The 19,121-nt window shown below is 44.3% G+C and overlaps 1 protein-coding gene across 1 annotated transcript in view; it reads right to left on the reverse strand.

The window, feature by feature from the left end:
* Positions 1-19,121, reverse strand: part of Cabin1 (calcineurin binding protein 1) — a 142,239-nt gene that overhangs the window by 77,939 nt on the left and 45,179 nt on the right. The window contains exons 19-23 of the mRNA XM_090320076.1: positions 17,619-17,780; positions 14,802-15,008; positions 14,438-14,583; positions 10,852-11,113; positions 2,516-2,776 (exon numbers count right to left, since the gene is read on the reverse strand). Coding sequence (XP_090176202.1) covers positions 2,516-2,776; positions 10,852-11,113; positions 14,438-14,583; positions 14,802-15,008; positions 17,619-17,780 — 1,038 coding nt within the window. The remainder of the gene's footprint in view (positions 1-2,515; positions 2,777-10,851; positions 11,114-14,437; positions 14,584-14,801; positions 15,009-17,618; positions 17,781-19,121) is intronic.

Raw genomic sequence — 19,121 nt, forward strand, 5'->3', positions numbered from 1 at the left:
ATTGCTGGCATCTCAGGCCCTGACTGACAGGTCTTTCTATATCCTAGAGAGAATTCTCCCAGATACTCTAGTTAGGTCTGGTATTTCAGAGACTACACCATGTCAGCCAGAGCCCTTTATTCCCAGTCTACCCCTGGATCTATTGACTCCATCGTCTATAGGACATCAAGATGGGGTGTGGCTCAACTGCTAGTGCTGCTTAGCAAGAACAAATCTGAGCTCAATTTTCAGTACCACAAAAAAATTAAGTAAATGTAACATGGGGTGCTGGTGGCTCATGCCTGTAATCCTTACTCAGGATGCCGAGATATAGGGATCTTGGCTCATGGCCAGCCTGGGCAAGAGAGTCCATGAGATTCTTTATCTCCAATTAAGCAACAAAAAAGCCAGAAGTAGGACTGTGGCTCAAGAGGTAGAAAGGTAGCTTTGAACAAAAAAGTTCAGGGGCAGTACCCAAGTCTTAAGTTCAAGGCCCAAGACTAATATAAACTACTCTCATTTCAATTATATAATCTTTCTTTCACCTTTTGCATGTGGAAAACCATTCTGTGGGAGCCAGGAGTTCGGCCTAGTGATAGAGTGCTTGCTTAGCATGCACAAGGACCCGGGTTCGATTCCTCAATGCCACATACATAGAAAAAAGCCAGAAATGGTGCTGTGGCTCAAGTGGTAAAACTCTAGCCTTGAGAAAGTCCAAGGACAGTGCTCTGGCCCTGAGCACAAGCCCAGGACTGGCAAAAAACCATCCTGCACCCTATTCTGTATATTAGATGGCCAAACATGGGGAAGGATAAGTATTCAACTGGCAAAGTTCATCCAGGTGACAAGTATTTTGAATGTTTCATATCAGAGGAATTAGGACATTTCATTTACATCAGAGCAAGGTAAGTTCACAGAACTGCCATTTTTTAAAACAAGGCCTACACACATGCCAGCTGATTTAAAGCTACATGACTACAATTGGTTGTGCAGAGCAGAATGCTCCAAAATGAATTCTGTGCACTTACAATGCAGCACAGTATGCTGTTGATGGGCAATCCATTCATGTGAAGGCACCATTCTGACCACTAATAAGCTCTACCAGGTAACTGTAAAAGCCAGAAACTCAAAAGAAAAAAAAAAAAAAACATGGAGATAACATCTTTCTGAAGGCCAGGGCATCTCTTTCCATGTGTTGGGTATTACTGCCAAAAGGTGCTGCACATCTGCCACAGGCTCAGTGGGATTTGACACAGCTCTTCCTCTCTCCAGCTGGCAACTTAAAGCTGGGTCACACCTTTCTCCTAGACCTCAGCCTTCTAATTCCCAAAATAGAGTTCCTTCAAAGCACATAGCCCCAAGTGGATGGCATGAAAGAACTGTGACAGGAAGGATTGATACCTGGGGCTGTGAATGGCAGTAGCTAGGCTTCTACGGGGTGGAGGGAGAGGCGGGGGGAGGAGAGAAACCACATTTGATAGGATGCGATAGTTACATATTTCTTGATGAACCCCACATTGGCCCTGAAGAGATACTATAAACCACTTGAAAAAAAATATTAAAACATTTAATAGGAATTATTTTTTAAAGGAAAAAAGTGTAATTGATTTTTTTTGTTTGCTCACTAGATTAGCAAGTATTAAAAAGAGGGTCGTAGACTAGGTGCCATCGGCTCATGCCGGTAAGCCTAGCTGTGACCTAGAAGATCAACGTTTAAAGCCAGCTTAGGCAGAAATGTGTATGAGATTCTACCTCCAATTAAGGAGCCAAATTCTGGACTGAAGGCATGGCTCAAGTTGTAAAGCACCAGTTATGAAAAGCAAACCTAGTGAGAGTGAGTCCTTGAGTTCAAGTCCCAGTATCAGCACAGGGTTAAAAGAAAAAAAGAAAAAAAAAATGCTCTGGAAATCATAAAAAAAAAAAAAAAAACAACAACAAAGCTTTTTTTTTTTTTTTTTTTTTGGTCAGTTGTGGGCCTGTGTGCTGTCCTGAGCTCTTCAGCTCAAGGTTAAACCCTAACCCCCCTTAAGCCACAGCCCCACTTCCCCTTTTCACGTGATTAGAAATAAGAGTCCCATGGTTTTTTAGTGCCTGGGCTGGCTTTGAACCTCCATCCTCAGATCTCAGCCTCCTGAGTAGCTAGGATTACAGGTGTGAGCCATTGCGCCCGGCTGGCCTCTTGTATCTTATCTGCACCTGGGAACAAGGGTGCCTGCCTTCCTCCTGTCAGACTGTAGGTGCAAATGCCTCATGCACGAGGAGATGAATGCACTGCACTGCCTTGTCAAGGCTTGGTTCTGAGAAACTATGTGCTAAGGAAGGATGGTTTTTCCTCTGATGCGTACGAACAAAATGCTCACTCACCCAAAAATAGTAAGCATCCTTAGAAAAAGAGGAAAGTTTTAATTTAACTGCACATGAATCTGCTGGACAGAGGTTTGCAGCAGAATCACTAGTACTACAAGCCCCAACCCTCTGGAGAATGAGACCAGCCCACTCTCTCCCTGCCTCCCTCCCTGGACCAGCAAGGAGTCACCTCCAAGGCTTCCATGGCCAGTTCAGGTGGGTTGTGGTAGTGGATCTTCTTGGGGTAGCGGGCAGCTTCTTCATGCAGGTAGTGGCCAGCCTGCCTGTAATGCAGCAGGTAGATGGCTGGTGGCTGCTGCTGCTTCTCAGCCACCTTGCCCAGCATGTAGTGGATAAGCCACTCTTCTTCATCACCATCACCCTCACAGCGGGCTGCTGATGTGAAACAGTGTCTGGCTGTCTCCAGCATGCTGTCACGCCGGCTCTCCATCTGTAACAAGACCACAAGACTGGCCTTAGGTGCAAGGCCTGAATCTGTCCAGGCTGAAATTCCTCTCAACAACTCTGAGACCACGACTGTTTGCCACCATTTTACAATCGGTAACAACGAAGTTTAGAAAGGCTGGGGGGGGGGAATCTCAAAAGCATACACTAAGAAACACAAAGAGCTGGACTTAAATGAGGGGGTCACCTCTCATTTTCTTCTACTTTCTCCCTATAGTATCTAACAGCCTGTAAGTTTATAAAGTCACTGACCTGCTCTGAAGTTCTTAAATATGACCTCTACAGCTTCAATAAAGACTTGTGCCCATAAAAGGGGGAAAATAAAGGACCAGGTTAGAGGTCCCTTGTCAACTCTGCCATGTCACTCAGAATATTTTTGGTCAGAGTAGGTATGTGCAGGCAGTGAGCACCCTGTTCCCCCATCTTCCACTAGGGTAAGCAAGCAGAACTGTGGAAAGATGTTCACTCAAGATTCAGCTCCACAGCACCAGAAAAGTTGTTCATCTCCAACTGTCTCCCTCTCTTCTCCTTATCCTATTTAAAGGACAGATTCCTCAGCCTGTCATTTAATAACCCACTGATTTGGGAATCTGCATTTACACAAGTATCTCCAGCTATCCCCTTAAACCCAAAGACAGAAATAGGACAGAGGGATAGTTTGTAAAACACTTTCCAACACATACAGTTGCTTCTCTGAAGCCCCTGGCAGCTGTCAGGCACACATGTATCTCTCGTTTCCAGAGCTATCAAGCTGGGACAGGATGAAGATTATCACGTAGAAGAAGCAAAGAAGCAGCTGATCTGAGCATTCCAAGTCTCTGGATCCTCCTCACTTCACCTGGCTTGAAGCTGTGGCTTCTTCTTAACCTCAGGGGCCACAGTGAGGTCAGAGGCCATGGGCACTGTTCTCCAAAGGGAGTTGTGACAGTCAGGCACACATGCTCATGATTCTAGCCCACTGAGGCAAGCCTGTTCTACTCAATTCTGCTCAATAGAGGCTTACTTTCATGAATATCCTGTAGCAATGGCCTTGGAGTAGACATAAAAGAGTGACATGCTACTAAGGTATTCTGTCAGATAGTTCTTGGGAAAGAAAATAGATACTTAGGAAACAAGAGACCATCACTACATGAAATACAGCAGAAAAAAATTACAGGAGAGGCAAACAGTAAAGTCAGCTGATCTCTCATATTCCTTCCAAAATTGATTCTGTAGCAAATCTGTTGCAGAAAAAGGCAACAGATGAGATGTAATTCTATTCAAACAGCTTAATAGCTGTGTGAATTTGACCTAGTCACTGCCCACCTAAGCTCTGCCACCTGGGTCCAGAATGACCACCAAAAAGAAAAGGTGACTGTGATGAGCAACTTTCAGCTGGCTCCTGGCATCACACAGAGCCTCCACAAGAAACTGAATTCCAGCCAAGAGTTTGACCTAGTGATAGAGTGTTTGCCTAGCATGCACAAAGACCCAGGTTCAATTCCCTGGTATCACATACACGAAAAAGGCCCAAAGTGGTGCTATAGGTTAAGTGGTAGAGTGTTAGCTTTGAAAAAAATTCAAGGACAGTGCCCAGGCCCCGAGTTCAAGCCCCAGGACTAGCCAAAGAAAAATAAACTGAACCTGAGTTCCAATACAGAGGCAATACAGAGGCTGATGTTCATGTCCTTAACAAGTGCAGTGGGTATGTCTCAGGCAGGAAGAAGGAACAGTCATGAGGAAATGTGCATCTCAGAAGCTCTGCAGGACATCTTCATACTGCCTTGCCATCTTGAGTGGGAAGGTACCTTCAACTCTTGGCACTTCACCTTATGTCTGAGATTACATGATCAGAGCTCAGAAAATGGCTAAGACACACATTCTACTAAAATCTTCCAGTACTACCTAGAAGAAGGAATAGTCAGCCTCATTTGTAGCCTAAACTACAGAAGGAATGTCAGGATAATCCTCTAGGTCATTTAGCTAGATAGCTCTGGATCGTAGGCCTTTGCCTGAGAATCAACATCATGAAGAATATTTCCATACAACTCCTTTGGCAAGTCCATAGAAGCTAAAAAACAAAGCAGCTCAAATAATGGCCAACATATGCTGCAGCACATTCTAAGCAGACACAGAAGTCCAACCATGGCTCTAGCAGCCAGGAAACTATTTTTTTTTTTCCTGCCAGTCCTAGAGCTTAAACTCAGGGCCTGGGCACTGTCCTTGAACTTTCACAGGCTAGAGCTCTACCACTTGAGCCACAGCACCACTTTCCAGCCTTTTCTGGGTATGTGGTACCAAGGAATCAAACACAGGGCTTTGTGTATGATAGGCAGGCACTCTACTGCTAGGTTACATGCCCAGCCCAAGGGAACTGCATTCCGTAATACTTTAGGGCTGGAAGGTGCCTCCCCAGAAATTTTCTGAGCCCCCAGACTTCAGAGAAGCCCTGAAAGGCCGTTTTCACACTTGGACAACTTCCAACTTCTTGCCTTATATCTCTACAGGATTTTCATCTTTTTTTTTTTTTTTTTTTTTTGGCCTTCCCTGACATTCTAAGGAGATACCCTGAGAGCTAAGTCTCAGAGCCTGAGCTATACGTCATTATCTTCCATCAGGTTTTAATAACCTGACAGACTTAGCTGATAAATTGTTTTCGTAAAAATACCTAACCTGCTCGACCACCTGTAAGTGGGTGCATCCTTGTGGTTGACTATGGGCGTCCGTAAGATAACATTATACAGTGATTACCACCTGCATGTGATGTTTACCTTTAAAAGCTCAGCCCGCTGAAGGGCTGGGATGCTAACAGCCTGAAGGTGGAGGGTAGCTGCTATTAAACTGACTCCTAGCTTGGTTCACTGAATGCTTGTGACACTATTGCTGGGGGGGGGCCGGGGCCCCCCCCAAAATGACTGAGATATTACAAGACCAACACAGGCCATGAGGCTAAGTAGAAGAAGAAAGCAGGGAAAAGAGGTGGATGGTGTGTGGAGCTTGGTCTCCTGTCCATCATTCATCCCAACCTTCCTCACCCCAGCCTTCAGGCAATTGTGCAAATAAAGCTCTACAACTGTATGCTAAGAGCCAAAAGGACATTAGCCTTTGGAGATAGGAGACTTATAGACTTTCTTGCCCAGGCTAGTTTCAAACTACAATCCCCAAATTTCAGCCTCCTGAACAGCTAGGATTATAGGTTCAAGCCAATGGCACCCAGTTGAGCATGAGTTTTTTGTTTTTTCAAAAAAGGCTGATGTTTAAGATGAGGATCATGTTGGTATTTACCTTCTCCCTTCTCTTACACAGCCTTTTTGCTCTCTCCTTTCATCCCTTCCACTTATATCCTCTGCCACTGGTACCTGGCCAGTCTAATCTACATCTGTATTACCCAGAAAAATAAAATAACCACCAGCTTACTAAAGCCCAGCTTCTGACTACGAGTTCCTGATGGGGCTTCTTAACATGCCTTTCACCCAAGAGATTCTGATGCCCAGTGGGATATGGGAGCCATTATCCTCACTGATCTACAGGGTTCATGTAATTTGATAATGAAGGAGAGAAAACTTCAGGGCTAAAGTGTTGCTAGCCTGAAACCCTGATCAAATATACTATTAAAATCTAGCCTGAAACCTGGATCACATATACCATTAATTCTAGTCTAACAGTATAATGAGAATTACTACAAAGTAAAATGTTGAGCCTTGCATATTATGTGTGAAGTTGATAAAAGTATACCGTTCAGATCATGGGCCAAAAACAAGGAACGAACACAATTGACAACTGTCTGAGGAAAAGAAGGGGGAAACTGGCGAACAAAAAGTTTCTGAAAAGAATTCAGAAAATTAGGAGAAGGAAAACAGCCCTCAAATATTTTTACAGAAGTAACCTTCTAAATTAATGCTGTAAAGGCAAAGGATGTATGTATCACATTATACGAATGATAATATGATTAAGCTCTCCCAGAACTAAACTTGAACAATTTTGTTCATTTGAAGAATTAGCACACACTTGCAACTGTCACCACAGTTCTGGTAATGTAAGATTCAGTAGTTATTCACTTAAAATTTTTTTTCATGATGAAGACTCAATCTTACTTTTTATTCACTATTTGCTACAATAATTTAATCCTTTAAAATTCATTTTATGACCCTTTCCTGGGGTTGATTATCCTCACATAGCCTTGGAATTGTGTAAACATGTCATCCAGTCTCTGAAAGTGGCTATCTCTACAGGTAAAATTCAACATTAGGTTTTTTTCATGTTCTTAACATCATTTGAACTTTTATACTAAGCACATATCACATTGTCTGGGTGCTGTCCCTGAGCTCTTTTGCTCAAGGCTAGCATTCTACCACTTTAAGCAGCAGCACCACTTCTGGTTCTGGTGGTTAACTGAAGATAAGAGTCTCACAAATTTTCCTGCCTGGGCTCGCCTTGAACCACAATCCTCAGACCTCAGTCTCATGGTAGTTAGGATTACAAGCATGAGCCACCAGTGCCTAGTTACAATAATATATATATATATATTTTTGCCAGTTCTGGAGCTTGAACTCAGGGCCTGAACACTGTCCTTGGGCTTTCTCAAGACTAGCACTCTATACCACTTGAGTCACAGCACCTCTTCCAGCTTTTGATGTGGTACTGAGGAATCAAACCCAGGGCTCTGTGCATCCTAGACAACTACCACTAGGCCACAAACCCAGCCTACAATATCAGTTTCCTAGTCAAAAAAGACAACTAACTGTCCCCATTTTTTTTTTTAGCAGGACTAGGCGATCTGTTACTTAGCTTTATGTTAAGAAATGAGTCATGAAGCAAGGCCTCATCCTTGTAATCCTGTAGGCTTACTCCTGTAATCCTAGCTACCAAGGAGGCTGAGATCTGAGGATCATGGTTCAAAGCCGGCCTGAAAGTCCCGGGCATGAGATTCTTATCTCCAATTAACTACCAGAAAACCAGAAGTGAGGTTAGAGCAATAACCTTGAGCTGAAGAGCTCAGGGACAGCATCCAGGCTCAGAGTTCAAGTCCCACGATGGACCAAAAAAAAAATAGTCATGAGTCCAAGAAGCATTCAAGAGGTCTGGGAACCCATATTCTGAGCATAGACATCAGAGAATCTGGACCTCAGAGGGTAATGGGACTGTAGATACAATGTCCAAAGCCCCTCAACAGCAGAGAGCTTTCAGATGATTACAGTAGCACTACTATGAGCTGCAATTCTCATTCAGTCCTCCAACAGTCCCAAGATAGTACTAAGAATGCTAACATCTTGTTTGTGGTTTTGATTATAAATACTTATCGTAAAACTGGAGGCACATTATTGTTTACCTAACTAAGCAGGCTCCTCCAACATCTTGCACTCCTCAGCTCCTCAAACACCTTTCTGGGTTGTGATGCCTTACTGATATACCACCCTAAACTTGTAAGAGACTGGGATGTAGATCAGAGGTAGAGCATATACTGGCATGTGTAAGATCCTGGGTTTAATCCTCACCATCACAAAAAAATTTAAAAAGTTGGCCAGGGCCCTGTGACTCACACCTGTAATCCTGCTTACTCAGGGAGGGCTGAGATATGAGGCTTCTAGTTCAAAACTATCTTTGGGCACAAATGTTATTGAGACTCTTATCTCCAGTTAACCACCAAAAATCCAGAAGTATAATGTAAGACATATAGCTAAGAAGATCAACCTCAAGAGAAGAGTTGTGGGGCCAGGAGTATGGCCTAGTAGTAGAGTGCTTGCCTCGCATGCACGAAGTCCTGGGTGTGATTCCTCAGTACCACATACACAGAAAAAGCTGGAAGTGATGCTGTGACTCAAGTGGTCGAGTGCTAGCCTGGAGAAAGCCCCAAGAATAGTGCCGAGGCCCTGAGTTTAAGCCCTAGGACTGGCAAGAAAAAAAAATAATAGAACTATGGCAAGTGATTAGAATACCATCTGTCGTCCCCAGTCCCTCTGGATCAGCAGGAGGGCTAGGGAGAACATGCCCCAACCAGGACAAGCCGAGAAAGGAGAGGGCCCACTGACTGCCCGCACCCAGCCCTCCTTCTCCAGAGCACAAACAGACGCCTTAGGCAGGTTCGTCAAGGCAGGAATCTCTCCTTATTCCGGAAATCCCTCCTCCTAATATTGGGTGCCAGAGCCTATCAGCACAAAGGTGGGCAGGACAGGGAGGTCCACGTGTTTACTCAGCAGAGAGTGATAAAGCAACAAGTCTTGCGCTTTGCCTTGTTGCCCCCTGCCTCAAAGCAGTAACACTTGCGTGTTGTCTTGCTTCTCAGCAGAAAGTAATTACCGACGAGATAGCTCAAAGTTAGACATGGCGTTACTTGGCCCCCAGCAACCATCCTTAAGCAGAAAAGTGATGGGACAGTGCTCAGGGCCCGATTTCAAGCACCAATACACACATAAATTAAGATACATCAGTACAATTTCTTCTATCTCAAGGACCCAAAGGTCCAACAACCTCAGTCCAAATCCAGTATACCATATTAGCCCTTCCCAACAAAGGGGAGATTGAAAATCTCAACACAAAAATCAAGAACTTTACAAGGACCCAAAAAGTAGTTTCTTTAAAACTAATCCCCCCCCAGGTCAGGAGTTTAGCCTACTGGTAGAGTGCTTGCCTAGCATGCACAAAGACCCAGGTTCGATTCCTCGGTACCACATACACAGAAAAAAAAAAGCCAGAAGTGGTGCTGAGGCTCAAGTGGTAAAGCTCTGGCCCTGAGAAAGTCCAAGGACAGTGTTCAGGTCCTGAGCTCAAGCCCAGGACTGGCAATAAACAAACAAACAAACAAACAAACAAACAACCTAATCACCCCCCCCCAACCCAACAAACCATTCACTAAATGGGCAAGGGAACTAAAGAGAGGCTTATCAAAAGAAGAGATTAAAGTGGCAGAAAAGCATATGAGAAAATGTTCATCATCCATGGTCATAAAGGAAAGGCAAATAAAAACAACCCTAAGATACCACCTTACCCCAACAAGAATAGCCAAGATTTTGAACTCAATGACAGATGCTGGTGGGGTTGTGGAGAAAAAGGAACCCTACTGCACTGCTGGTAGGATTGTAAACTAGTTCAGCCACTCTGGAAAGCAGTGTGGAGGTTTCTTAAAAGAACTGAAACTTGACCTTCCCTACGATCCCGCCATACCACTTCTGGGCATCTACCCTGAACATCATAACCCAAGATATGATAAGGACACCTGCTCAGCTATGTTTATCTCTGCACTATTCACAATAGCCAGGCGATGGAAACAATCCAGATGACCTACTGCAGATAAATGGATACAGAAAATGTGATGTGTTATATACACACACACACACACACACACACACACACACACACACACACACATAATGGAATTCTAATAGCCAACAGACAAGATAAAATAATGGCATTTGCAGGGAAGTGGATGAATCTAGAGTGAATCATGTTGAGTGAGACAAGTCAAGACCAAAGGAACAAAAGGTGCATGGTATCCTTAATATGTGGCTATTAGATCCAAACGGTACAAGAGCGATGACTCAAAAGTTTTATACCCAATGCTATGGACATGGTATTGGAAATATAAACACAACTACATAGTCATAAAAACTTACGATTCTATAGACATAATGTTTTATTACATAGATTATGTATCTATGACATACAAACCCTCAGCCTAATTTTGATTACGTTCTAAAATCTAAGTGCCAGTGATTATATATAGAGATTCCCTTCTTGAATACCTGTTAAACACATCATTTGAAATATGATGTAAAAATCAGTTAATAAATTCTTTAATTAATAAAAGTAGTTTCTTTAAAGGGATGAGGGAAGATATATCAAGTGGAAAATACTTCTCTCTAACCACATGACTGGCTAACCAGTCATGGCTACAAGAGCCATGTCTTAAGTGGACTGAGCGTCCAATGCCCAATACAGTTATTATTCACTATGGTACAACTTAGGTCTTCTTGGGAAAGCTCCCACTATAGATGTCAAAACAAGAACTAAAAACAGAATTTTGTTGAACAATGACACTCAGTTTGGATAGAAAGTTGGTAAGACCTCTTCAGTGTCCCTCCGCACCTGCTGTACAAGCTCAGGGGGCAGCTCGGCTCTCCACTGCTTCAGCTGGCGGGAAGCGAATGAGTGCAAAGCGTAGGACATGGTACCGTACTCAATCCACAGGGACAGGTTAGAGCTGTCAATCTCCAGGGCCCGCCGAAAACAGTTCAGGACAGGTGTGGCATGTTTCCAGATGGGTCCATCACTCTTCAATTCATTGGAGTTCAGCTTGTCCTGAATGCGGCTGGCTCGAGCCAGAGCCATGCCTGCCCAAGAATCGAATCTAGGATAATGACATGGCATATTAGACATAGCAGCCCTCTGGGCAGACTGACCCTATGCAAACTTCATTCCCACACTAGGGCTCACAGCTTAACTCAGTATAGCCAGAACTGTGACCTAGACTCACCATGACATATAGCTAAGACCCACCTCAAGAAGAGATGTGGGTACTAAGTAAGACAAAATGAGTCTCTTTGTCTCTCAGCATCCCACAGACATTCATTGGTTGTTGTTGATCCCCCCCCTTCCCATCTTGGGGCTAGAACTCAGGGCCTGAGCACTGTCTTTGGGCTTTCTCAAGGCTAGTGCTCTACCAGTTTAGCACCACTTCCAGCTTTTTCTGTTTATGTGGTATCGAGGAATTGAACCCAGGGCTTCATGCATGCTAGACAAGCACTCTTACCACTAGGCCAAACTCCCCAGCCCCACTCACTGGCTTTCTAACAAATGGCTCTTGGACTTTTCTGCTTATGCTGAGGTGTCACTCACAAAGCAGGCCTTAATTCTACATTATAACAAACAGGGGCCCAGCTAAGGTGATAGGAAGATTCAGTAGGTGTCACCTTCTCTTTCAATGAGTGCAGAGCTTTCTATCAGCACATTCACCAAGCAAGAACACATGCAGTAGAGAGACCTGGACCAGAGCCACTTAGCTTCTCTCTGGGACCTTGAGTAGTCCCTGACTTTTCTATCTCAGTTCACAGCAGTTGAAAAAAAAAAAAAAAAAAGGTGAGAGGACTACAAGATGGTTAAGCCTCTCTCCCTCTCTGAAATGACCTAAAAAAACTGTAAGAACACAGAAGTCTCTGTGATAAAGTGACGGTCATAGAAACACCGTGACCAAATAATTTCTGGGCTCTGTAGAGTATGGAATTTTCTGAGTGGTAGAACACAGAATATAAAAAGTAGCAAACAAATAGATACTACTCTCCCCCAAATCAACAATTCTTAGTCTATGACAGCCAAAGTTAGCTCTCATCACTGGTTCTCATAGCTGACTGGCTTCCTATTTCATAATCTCCAAGCTATAATAAAGGCAGAGAAACTTTGTCAAAACACATTTTGTTTTCTAGCAATGCAAGATGACAGCATGTAAACAAAGGAGCAGGAAAGAGTCAAGGCTCAGCCACGACAAGAGAACGGTAAAGACAAAAGCTTTACCCTTTGTGTGAGGGACTCCTAAGAATGATTCTGCTTCCTCAGGGGCCCTGGGACTCAAAGCTACCAAACCTTCCCTGTTCTGCTGAAGTCATCCTGAGGAGGAAACATGCTACAAGTGACAGACCCTCTCCACCAGGATAATTTCATAGTAGGAAATTCTTTCCAGAACGCCTTCAGCAACTCCATTTGCCCTCACCTTAAGAAAGAAACCATATCAAAACAGTACTCATGTGTGACTGCATTAAAACCACTAGCACAAAACATGACAACTGAAAATGCGTATGTGTCCTTTAAAGCCTTCTGATGTCGGGATCTGATCCTAACAAAATAGTATACACCTTATTCTCTGGAATAGCTGACCTATAGGGATGGTGAAAGGACCCAGGGCAGTAATGATGTGAATTCAAGAGGAAGAAATGTCCAGAGCCCATGTGCTGGGCTCTGACTTGTATGGGGCAGGTCTGGTACTGGCACTGAACTCAGAACTGTTTCCCTGGCAGTGGAAATAAACTACACTGCCTCCTTCCCCAAATGGAGAAACTACCTGGACCACTTCCAGCTCAGTAAAGCAGAAATAGTCAACAGGATAGCTGAGAAGACAGAGCCCTATAAGAGCCAGAATAAAGGACACCAAAGACTGGAGCTCAGGACCAAGCCAAACAAGTCCCTATTTGGTCCTGGGGCCAGCCCTCATAGGAAACCCCTCCTCTGTAGACAGCTGTTCAGTGAGCTAGATCTAAGAGATACCCTCTGAACAAGTGGTGTACAAGTTGGAAGAAGGCAAAGTTAAAGCCAGTTGCTGCTGGTAGCTCGTACCTGTAATCCTAGCTGCTTGGGAGGCTGAGATCTAAGGATCACAGCGTGCAGCCAACCTGGGCAAGAAAGTCCATGAGATTATCTCCAATTAACCACCAGAAAACTGGAAGTGGCACTGTGGCTCAAAGTGGCAGAGCTCTAACCTTGAGCAAAAAAGCTCAGGAACAGCAACCAGATCCTGAATTCAAGCCCCATGAACAACAAAGTTGATGAGATAAGCTACACTAGATACCTGCCATTTCATGGATGGCGAGTTTCATCACCCTAACTTTTCAGATGAGAAAGCTACAGTGCAGAGGCGACCTACCTCCCTGCTCCCCCGGCAGTGTGTCATACAATAAATACCCAGCCAGTCAAAGTGCAAGGCTGTGCCATCATACTGGAGCAGTGACCCCAGGAGCATTCAGACCTCTAAGTACATAGCTCTCTGCCTAAAGAGCTCAGCCTATTTCCCACAAGCTATGGAAGTCTTACAAACTGGCTTCTGTATTCAGATCTAATCTCTTCTCACTCAGGTCAGGTAGATCCTGAAAAGGTGAATTAGAGCATTCTCCTCTAGTAAGAATGCTCTGTTTCCAAGTCATCCATGGTTCAAGGGTAGCCATCATGAGTTAGCTCCCGAGCATTTCCAGAAATGCTATCAGTAATGCTATATTTAAGAGTCAGGTCAGCCACAAAAGGTGCCCTCATTCTGACCTAGCTCCAAGGCAACCATGAGAAGACATTTCCTCTTAACCAAGTATACCAGACTTCATGATTGTAGCAGGGAGAGCACTTCAGTACACTCAAGACAAACATATTTTAAGCAAAAGCTGAACAAGGCTTCATGGGGAAAAAAGCATGAACCTCATGCACTTGGGACTCTCCTACACATACCACTGTGACTACCATACCACTGCAACTGTCCTGGAAGCCAACAATGTGCTACATCACAAGAGAAGAGAACGTCTGGCCTGAGTTTATTACTTCTCCTACCCCAAGAAAGCAACCATAATTAAAAATCATGCAATAGAAGCACCAAGAGTAGACATCAGCCATCCTAGGGCTAGAACCAGGAAAAGAGCCAACACAAAACACAGGATGGAGCAGGACAGCACCTACTTGCCTGCACACAAGGACCTAGAAGAGTACCTTGTACCTCCTCTACCCCAATGGCCCTCCCAGGGTTCCTGGGGGAAATAAAAAGCCTTCATTCTTTTTATAGACAATCTGTCTTTCTAATAACTACATAATGCTAACCCATCTCATTCTTTTTTTCCTGGTCTCCTTGCTATGGGCAGGGAAACTCCAATTGAACCAGAAACACCCCAGCACTCTCATAGCCCAGTTCCACCACCAAATTACCCACCTGTTGGGGCAAATACAGATGTCATGCATGTAGAACTTAATAGCCTTAGATTGTTCCTTGTTTTTGAAATGATAATCAGCCAAGAGGTAGTAAAGCTCATTCACCACTGGAGGAGATGGGTCTGCCCCTTCTGGGAGGCAGGGAACCTGTCATGTGAAAGATTAAGTAAGATAGGAAGCAAAAAGGACTCAGGCATGACTTACAAACGAAGAACCGTTTGATCACAACAGACCCCCAGATTTTCTTGGCCCTGGCAACTGGTTCAGAGCAAGAAAGAAGCCAGATTATATTTACAAAAGTCCCACAGGGTAAGTCATGTCAACATCCCTATTACCCCCACAATCTCATGTCTACTGAGGCCCACCTCAGTTGAGGTCCCCTCAATGTAGGCGGACACTTTGTCCAGACTCAGTGCTGGCTTCTCTGTGCGAGGCACAATGGTAGCGATTCTCTTCAGGAGGTTGGCCAAGTCAGCAGATACAGTGCTGGTCTTATAGCTGTCAAATTCAGGAAGGGTCTTGGGCTTGAAGTACTCAAACATAAACAGGGCATCTTCCCATATAAGATCCACCTTGAAAAGACAAAAGGCAGACTCACAGTATGCTTAGGGTAGAGAAAAGAAAAAAAAAAGGTTCTTTTGGCTGGGAGTTTGGCCTAGTGGTAGAGTGCTTGCCTAACATGCACGAAGACCCAGGTTCGATTCCTCGGCACCACTTATGTAGAAAAAAGGTGGAAGTGGTGCTGTGGCTCAGGGGTAGAGCTCTAGCCTTGAGAAAAGTCCAAGGACAGTGCTCAGGCCCTGAGCTCAAGCCCCACAACCGGCACACAAAAAAAGTTGTTTTATAGAAGCATGCTATGCCCAATGTAAATGAAGTTATAATATACTGGTGAGTCTAAAACATTTACATTTCTTAAAATTTTCATGCCCAAGGGTTAGGGGTAGAGTGCTTGCCTAGCATGCACAAAGACCCAGGTTCGATTCCTCGGTACTACATACATAGAAAAAGCCAGAAGTGATGCTGTGGCTCAGGTGGCAGAATGCTAGCCTTGAAAAAGCCCAAGGACAGCGCTCAGGCCCTGAGTTTAAGCCCCAGGACTGGCAAAAAAAATTTCATGCTCAATATTTGAAAATTTCAACACAATTATCTGAAAAACATGTCTTAAAAGATGTTGGAAACTAGGTCTGTGCTCATGTTCTGGAGGACTATGTGGTTTAACAAATGAGGTTCAATCATGAGTTGAGATGTCGAGCTGGCCAATGACCATCTCCACCCTTCAGCTGCCCACCTGAGCCAGTTGGTCGGAAAAAAAAAAATTAACTGAGTATTGGCTCTAGGCCAAGGTCATTCTAGAGATGGGGGCCAGAATGGAGTGTAAAAATGGAGGCCTTTGAGACAGGTGTGGTGGCTCAAGCCTGTAATCCTAGCAACTCAGGAAGCTGAGATCGGAGGATTGAGGTACAAAGCCAGCCCGGGCATAAAATAGAGATTCTTATCTCTAATTAACCACTAGAAAATGGGAAGTGGGGCTTGGCCCAAGGGTAAGGTGGTAGACTTGAGTTGAAAAGCTCAGGGAGAGCATCCAGGCCCAGAGTTCAAGTCCCACGACAGACAAAAACACAAAGAAAGGAGGCCTTGACCTAAGGGGCTTACATTTTAGGGGATAGAATCCCCAAGATAGCCAACTGTATTGAGGAGCCATAAAATAATATACTCAGTAGTTCCCTGAGAAAACTACAAAAAAAAAAAAAAAGTAGTCAGGTGCCGAAGGCTCACAGCTGTAATCCTCACTACCTGGGAGGCTGACAACAGATTTCAGTTTCAGGCCAGCTTGGGTAAAAACCTTTGAGACGTCTTTTTTTTTTTTTTTTTGCCAGTCCTGGGCTTGAGCTCAGGGCCTGAGCACTGTCCTTGGACTTTCTCAAGGCTAGAGCTCTACCACTTGAGCCTCAGCACCGCTTCTGGCTTTTTTCTATATATGTGGTACCGAGGAATCGAACCCGGGTCTTCGTGCATGCTAGGTAAGCACTTTAACCACTAGGCCAAACTCCCGGCCCCCCTTTGAGACTTCTTAACTCAAAGCTGGGCATAGTGGTGTACAAATATCATCTCAGGTTATGTGGGAAGCTGAGATCAGGAGAGATGTGCCAGGACAGCCCAGAGAATCTAAGAGATGACATTTCTACAAAAGGGAAGCTGGGTATGGCAGTTCACACATGTGATCCCAGCTATGATGACAAGCCCAAAGGAGGCAGACTCTGGCTCAGGCACCTGCACAGGTAGGAAGAGACACTATTCCAATTGGTAAAAAACAGGGCTGGAAGTGTAGCTCCATGGTTTTGTGTCAGCTTGGCTAGTGCAAGGTCCTGAGTTCAAACCCCAATACTACCTCCCTCCCACCCACCCACACACAAAAAAATTCTCAAAGAAATCATGCAAATCAAGCAAACTCACTGAACATATAGAAGAAAAAAATCATACTAAGTAAGCCAGACCCAAAGGAACATAGGTTTAATGGTTTCCCTCATTTGTAATAATTAGTACACCTCTAGAACTCTCCTAGTAGAGGATCACAAGAGCTCAAAACCTAGGTACAGAGCACTAGCCCTGTGGAAAAGCCCAAGGACAGTGCACATAAGGTCTTATAGGATGAGACTAAATGAAAGTATCTCTAGGATATGGAAATACGAGCTTTAGCTTATGTGATTGTTGTTCTTAATGTACTGTTATTTCTCTCCTTTTTTGGTATATTGTATATACATTTATTTGAAATAGGAAAGGGAAAGGGGAAAAACAAGTTCACTGGAGGGGGTGGGAGGAGGGAAACAGGGACAAAAGCATGACAAGGGGTATCAATGTGTGAGAAGTAATACACCTACTACTTGGAGAATGTAACCCCTCCACACGTTATTTTTTTTTTTATTGTGGGGGTAATCTATAGATAACTGCCAGCTGAAATTTAAATCATTAGTCAATATTTATGAAGATACACCTTCATAACAGAAACTCCTGCCCTTTAGTCAGATGTCAGACCATCCACTTGCTTTATCCTGGTACAACCTGTACTGGGACTATGGAGCTGTGGTTCATCTGATGTCTTTCAAAAAAAAAAAAAAAAACCCTGTTTTCTGAAGCCCCACCCCTCAGAGTTGTCTCCTCTCAGTCCTGTGTGTCACCCTCACCTGCTGGGCTGAGTGTTCCTCTAGGTACCTTGCCTTGCTTTTCTTGCTGGGAAAGCTATATAAGCAGTAGAAGCACTGCTCCAAGGCTGTTTCCAACTCCTCCTTGTAGGGGTGAGTATCTTCAGAGGCGGATGCAGCAAGCTCCTTTTGGAGAACTCGAACCTATAGGAGACAGGAAGATACCCCTAAGGAGAGGGCCTATAGTCACAGCCTCCCCGTCACAGAAGGACCCCTGGAGACCACTATTAACTCTTAACTGAGGAGGCAATGATTGGGGTCCCCGCATGACTGGATTCCAAAGACTTCTTTCCAGGAAAATTTTATCTTAATGGTCTTACTCTGGGCAGCTCTGGCTGTTGTTCCTGCTGGACTTGCAAACTACCTTTCTCTAAGCACACCTAGCTCTACCAGAAGATATTTTAGGCTCACGGAACTTCTTCACTCATTTAGCTATTAAAATGCTAAACAGGACTGGGAGCACAGCTAAATAGGACTGAGAGCGCAGCCTAGTGGTAGAGTGCTCACCTCTACCACTATGCATGAAGCCCTGGGTTCATTTCTTGGTACCACACACACAGAAAAAGCCAGAATTGGGCCGGGAGTTTGGCCTAGTGGTTAAGGTGCTTGCCTAGCATGCATGAAGACCTGGGTTCGATTCCTCGGTACCACATACATAGAAAAAAGCCGGAAGTGGTGCTGAGGCTCAAGTAGTAGAGCTCTAGCCTTGAGAAAGTCCAAGGACAGTGCTCAGGCCCTGAGCTCAAGCCCAGGACTGGCAAAAAAAAAAAAAAAAAAAGCCAGAATTAGTACCTTGGTTCAAGGGGCAGAGTGCTAGCCTTGAGCAGATTGTGTCCAAGGATAGTACCCAGGCTCTGAGTTTAAGCCCCATGATTGGCAAAAAAAAAAAAAAAAGTTAAATACTGGTCACTTTTTTTTGTCAGTCTAGTCATGGGCCTGGGTGCTGTTCCTGAGCATATCAGCTCAAGCATAGCGCTCTACCACTTGAGCTACAGCACCACTTCTGGTTTTCTGGTGGTTAATTGAAGAGTCTTATGGACTTTTTATGCCCCGGGTGGCTTTGAACTATGATCCTCAGGTCTTAAGTCTCCCAAGTAGCTAAGATTATAGATATGAGCCACCAGTGCCTGACCTCTGATCACTTTCTCCCCCTTTTTCTCTTATTTTTGTTTGTTTTAAGACAGTTGTCTTACTGTGTAGCCAAGGCTGACCTAGATTCATAAATCTCCTGCTTCATCCTTCCACATACTGGGATTACAGAAATGTGTCTAGATGGAAACCTCCATAATGTCAATGTTCAAAGACCTGCAAAGGCCCATGTGTTAAAAGGCTTGGTTTCCTGCCTATGGAGATATTGGGAGGAAATACAGTCTTTAGGAGGTGGGACCTAGTAAAAGGAAGTTAGGCCAGTTACTGGGGGTGAGTTCTTGAAAATATCGAGACCCCCGTTCCTTCCTCTTTGTTTCCCACCATCACACAGTAAAC

The sequence above is a fragment of the Megascapheus bottae genome, chromosome 28 (assembly GCF_031878675.1).
Source record: "Megascapheus bottae isolate mThoBot1 chromosome 28, mThoBot2.hap1, whole genome shotgun sequence".
NCBI lineage: Eukaryota > Metazoa > Chordata > Mammalia > Rodentia > Geomyidae > Megascapheus > Megascapheus bottae.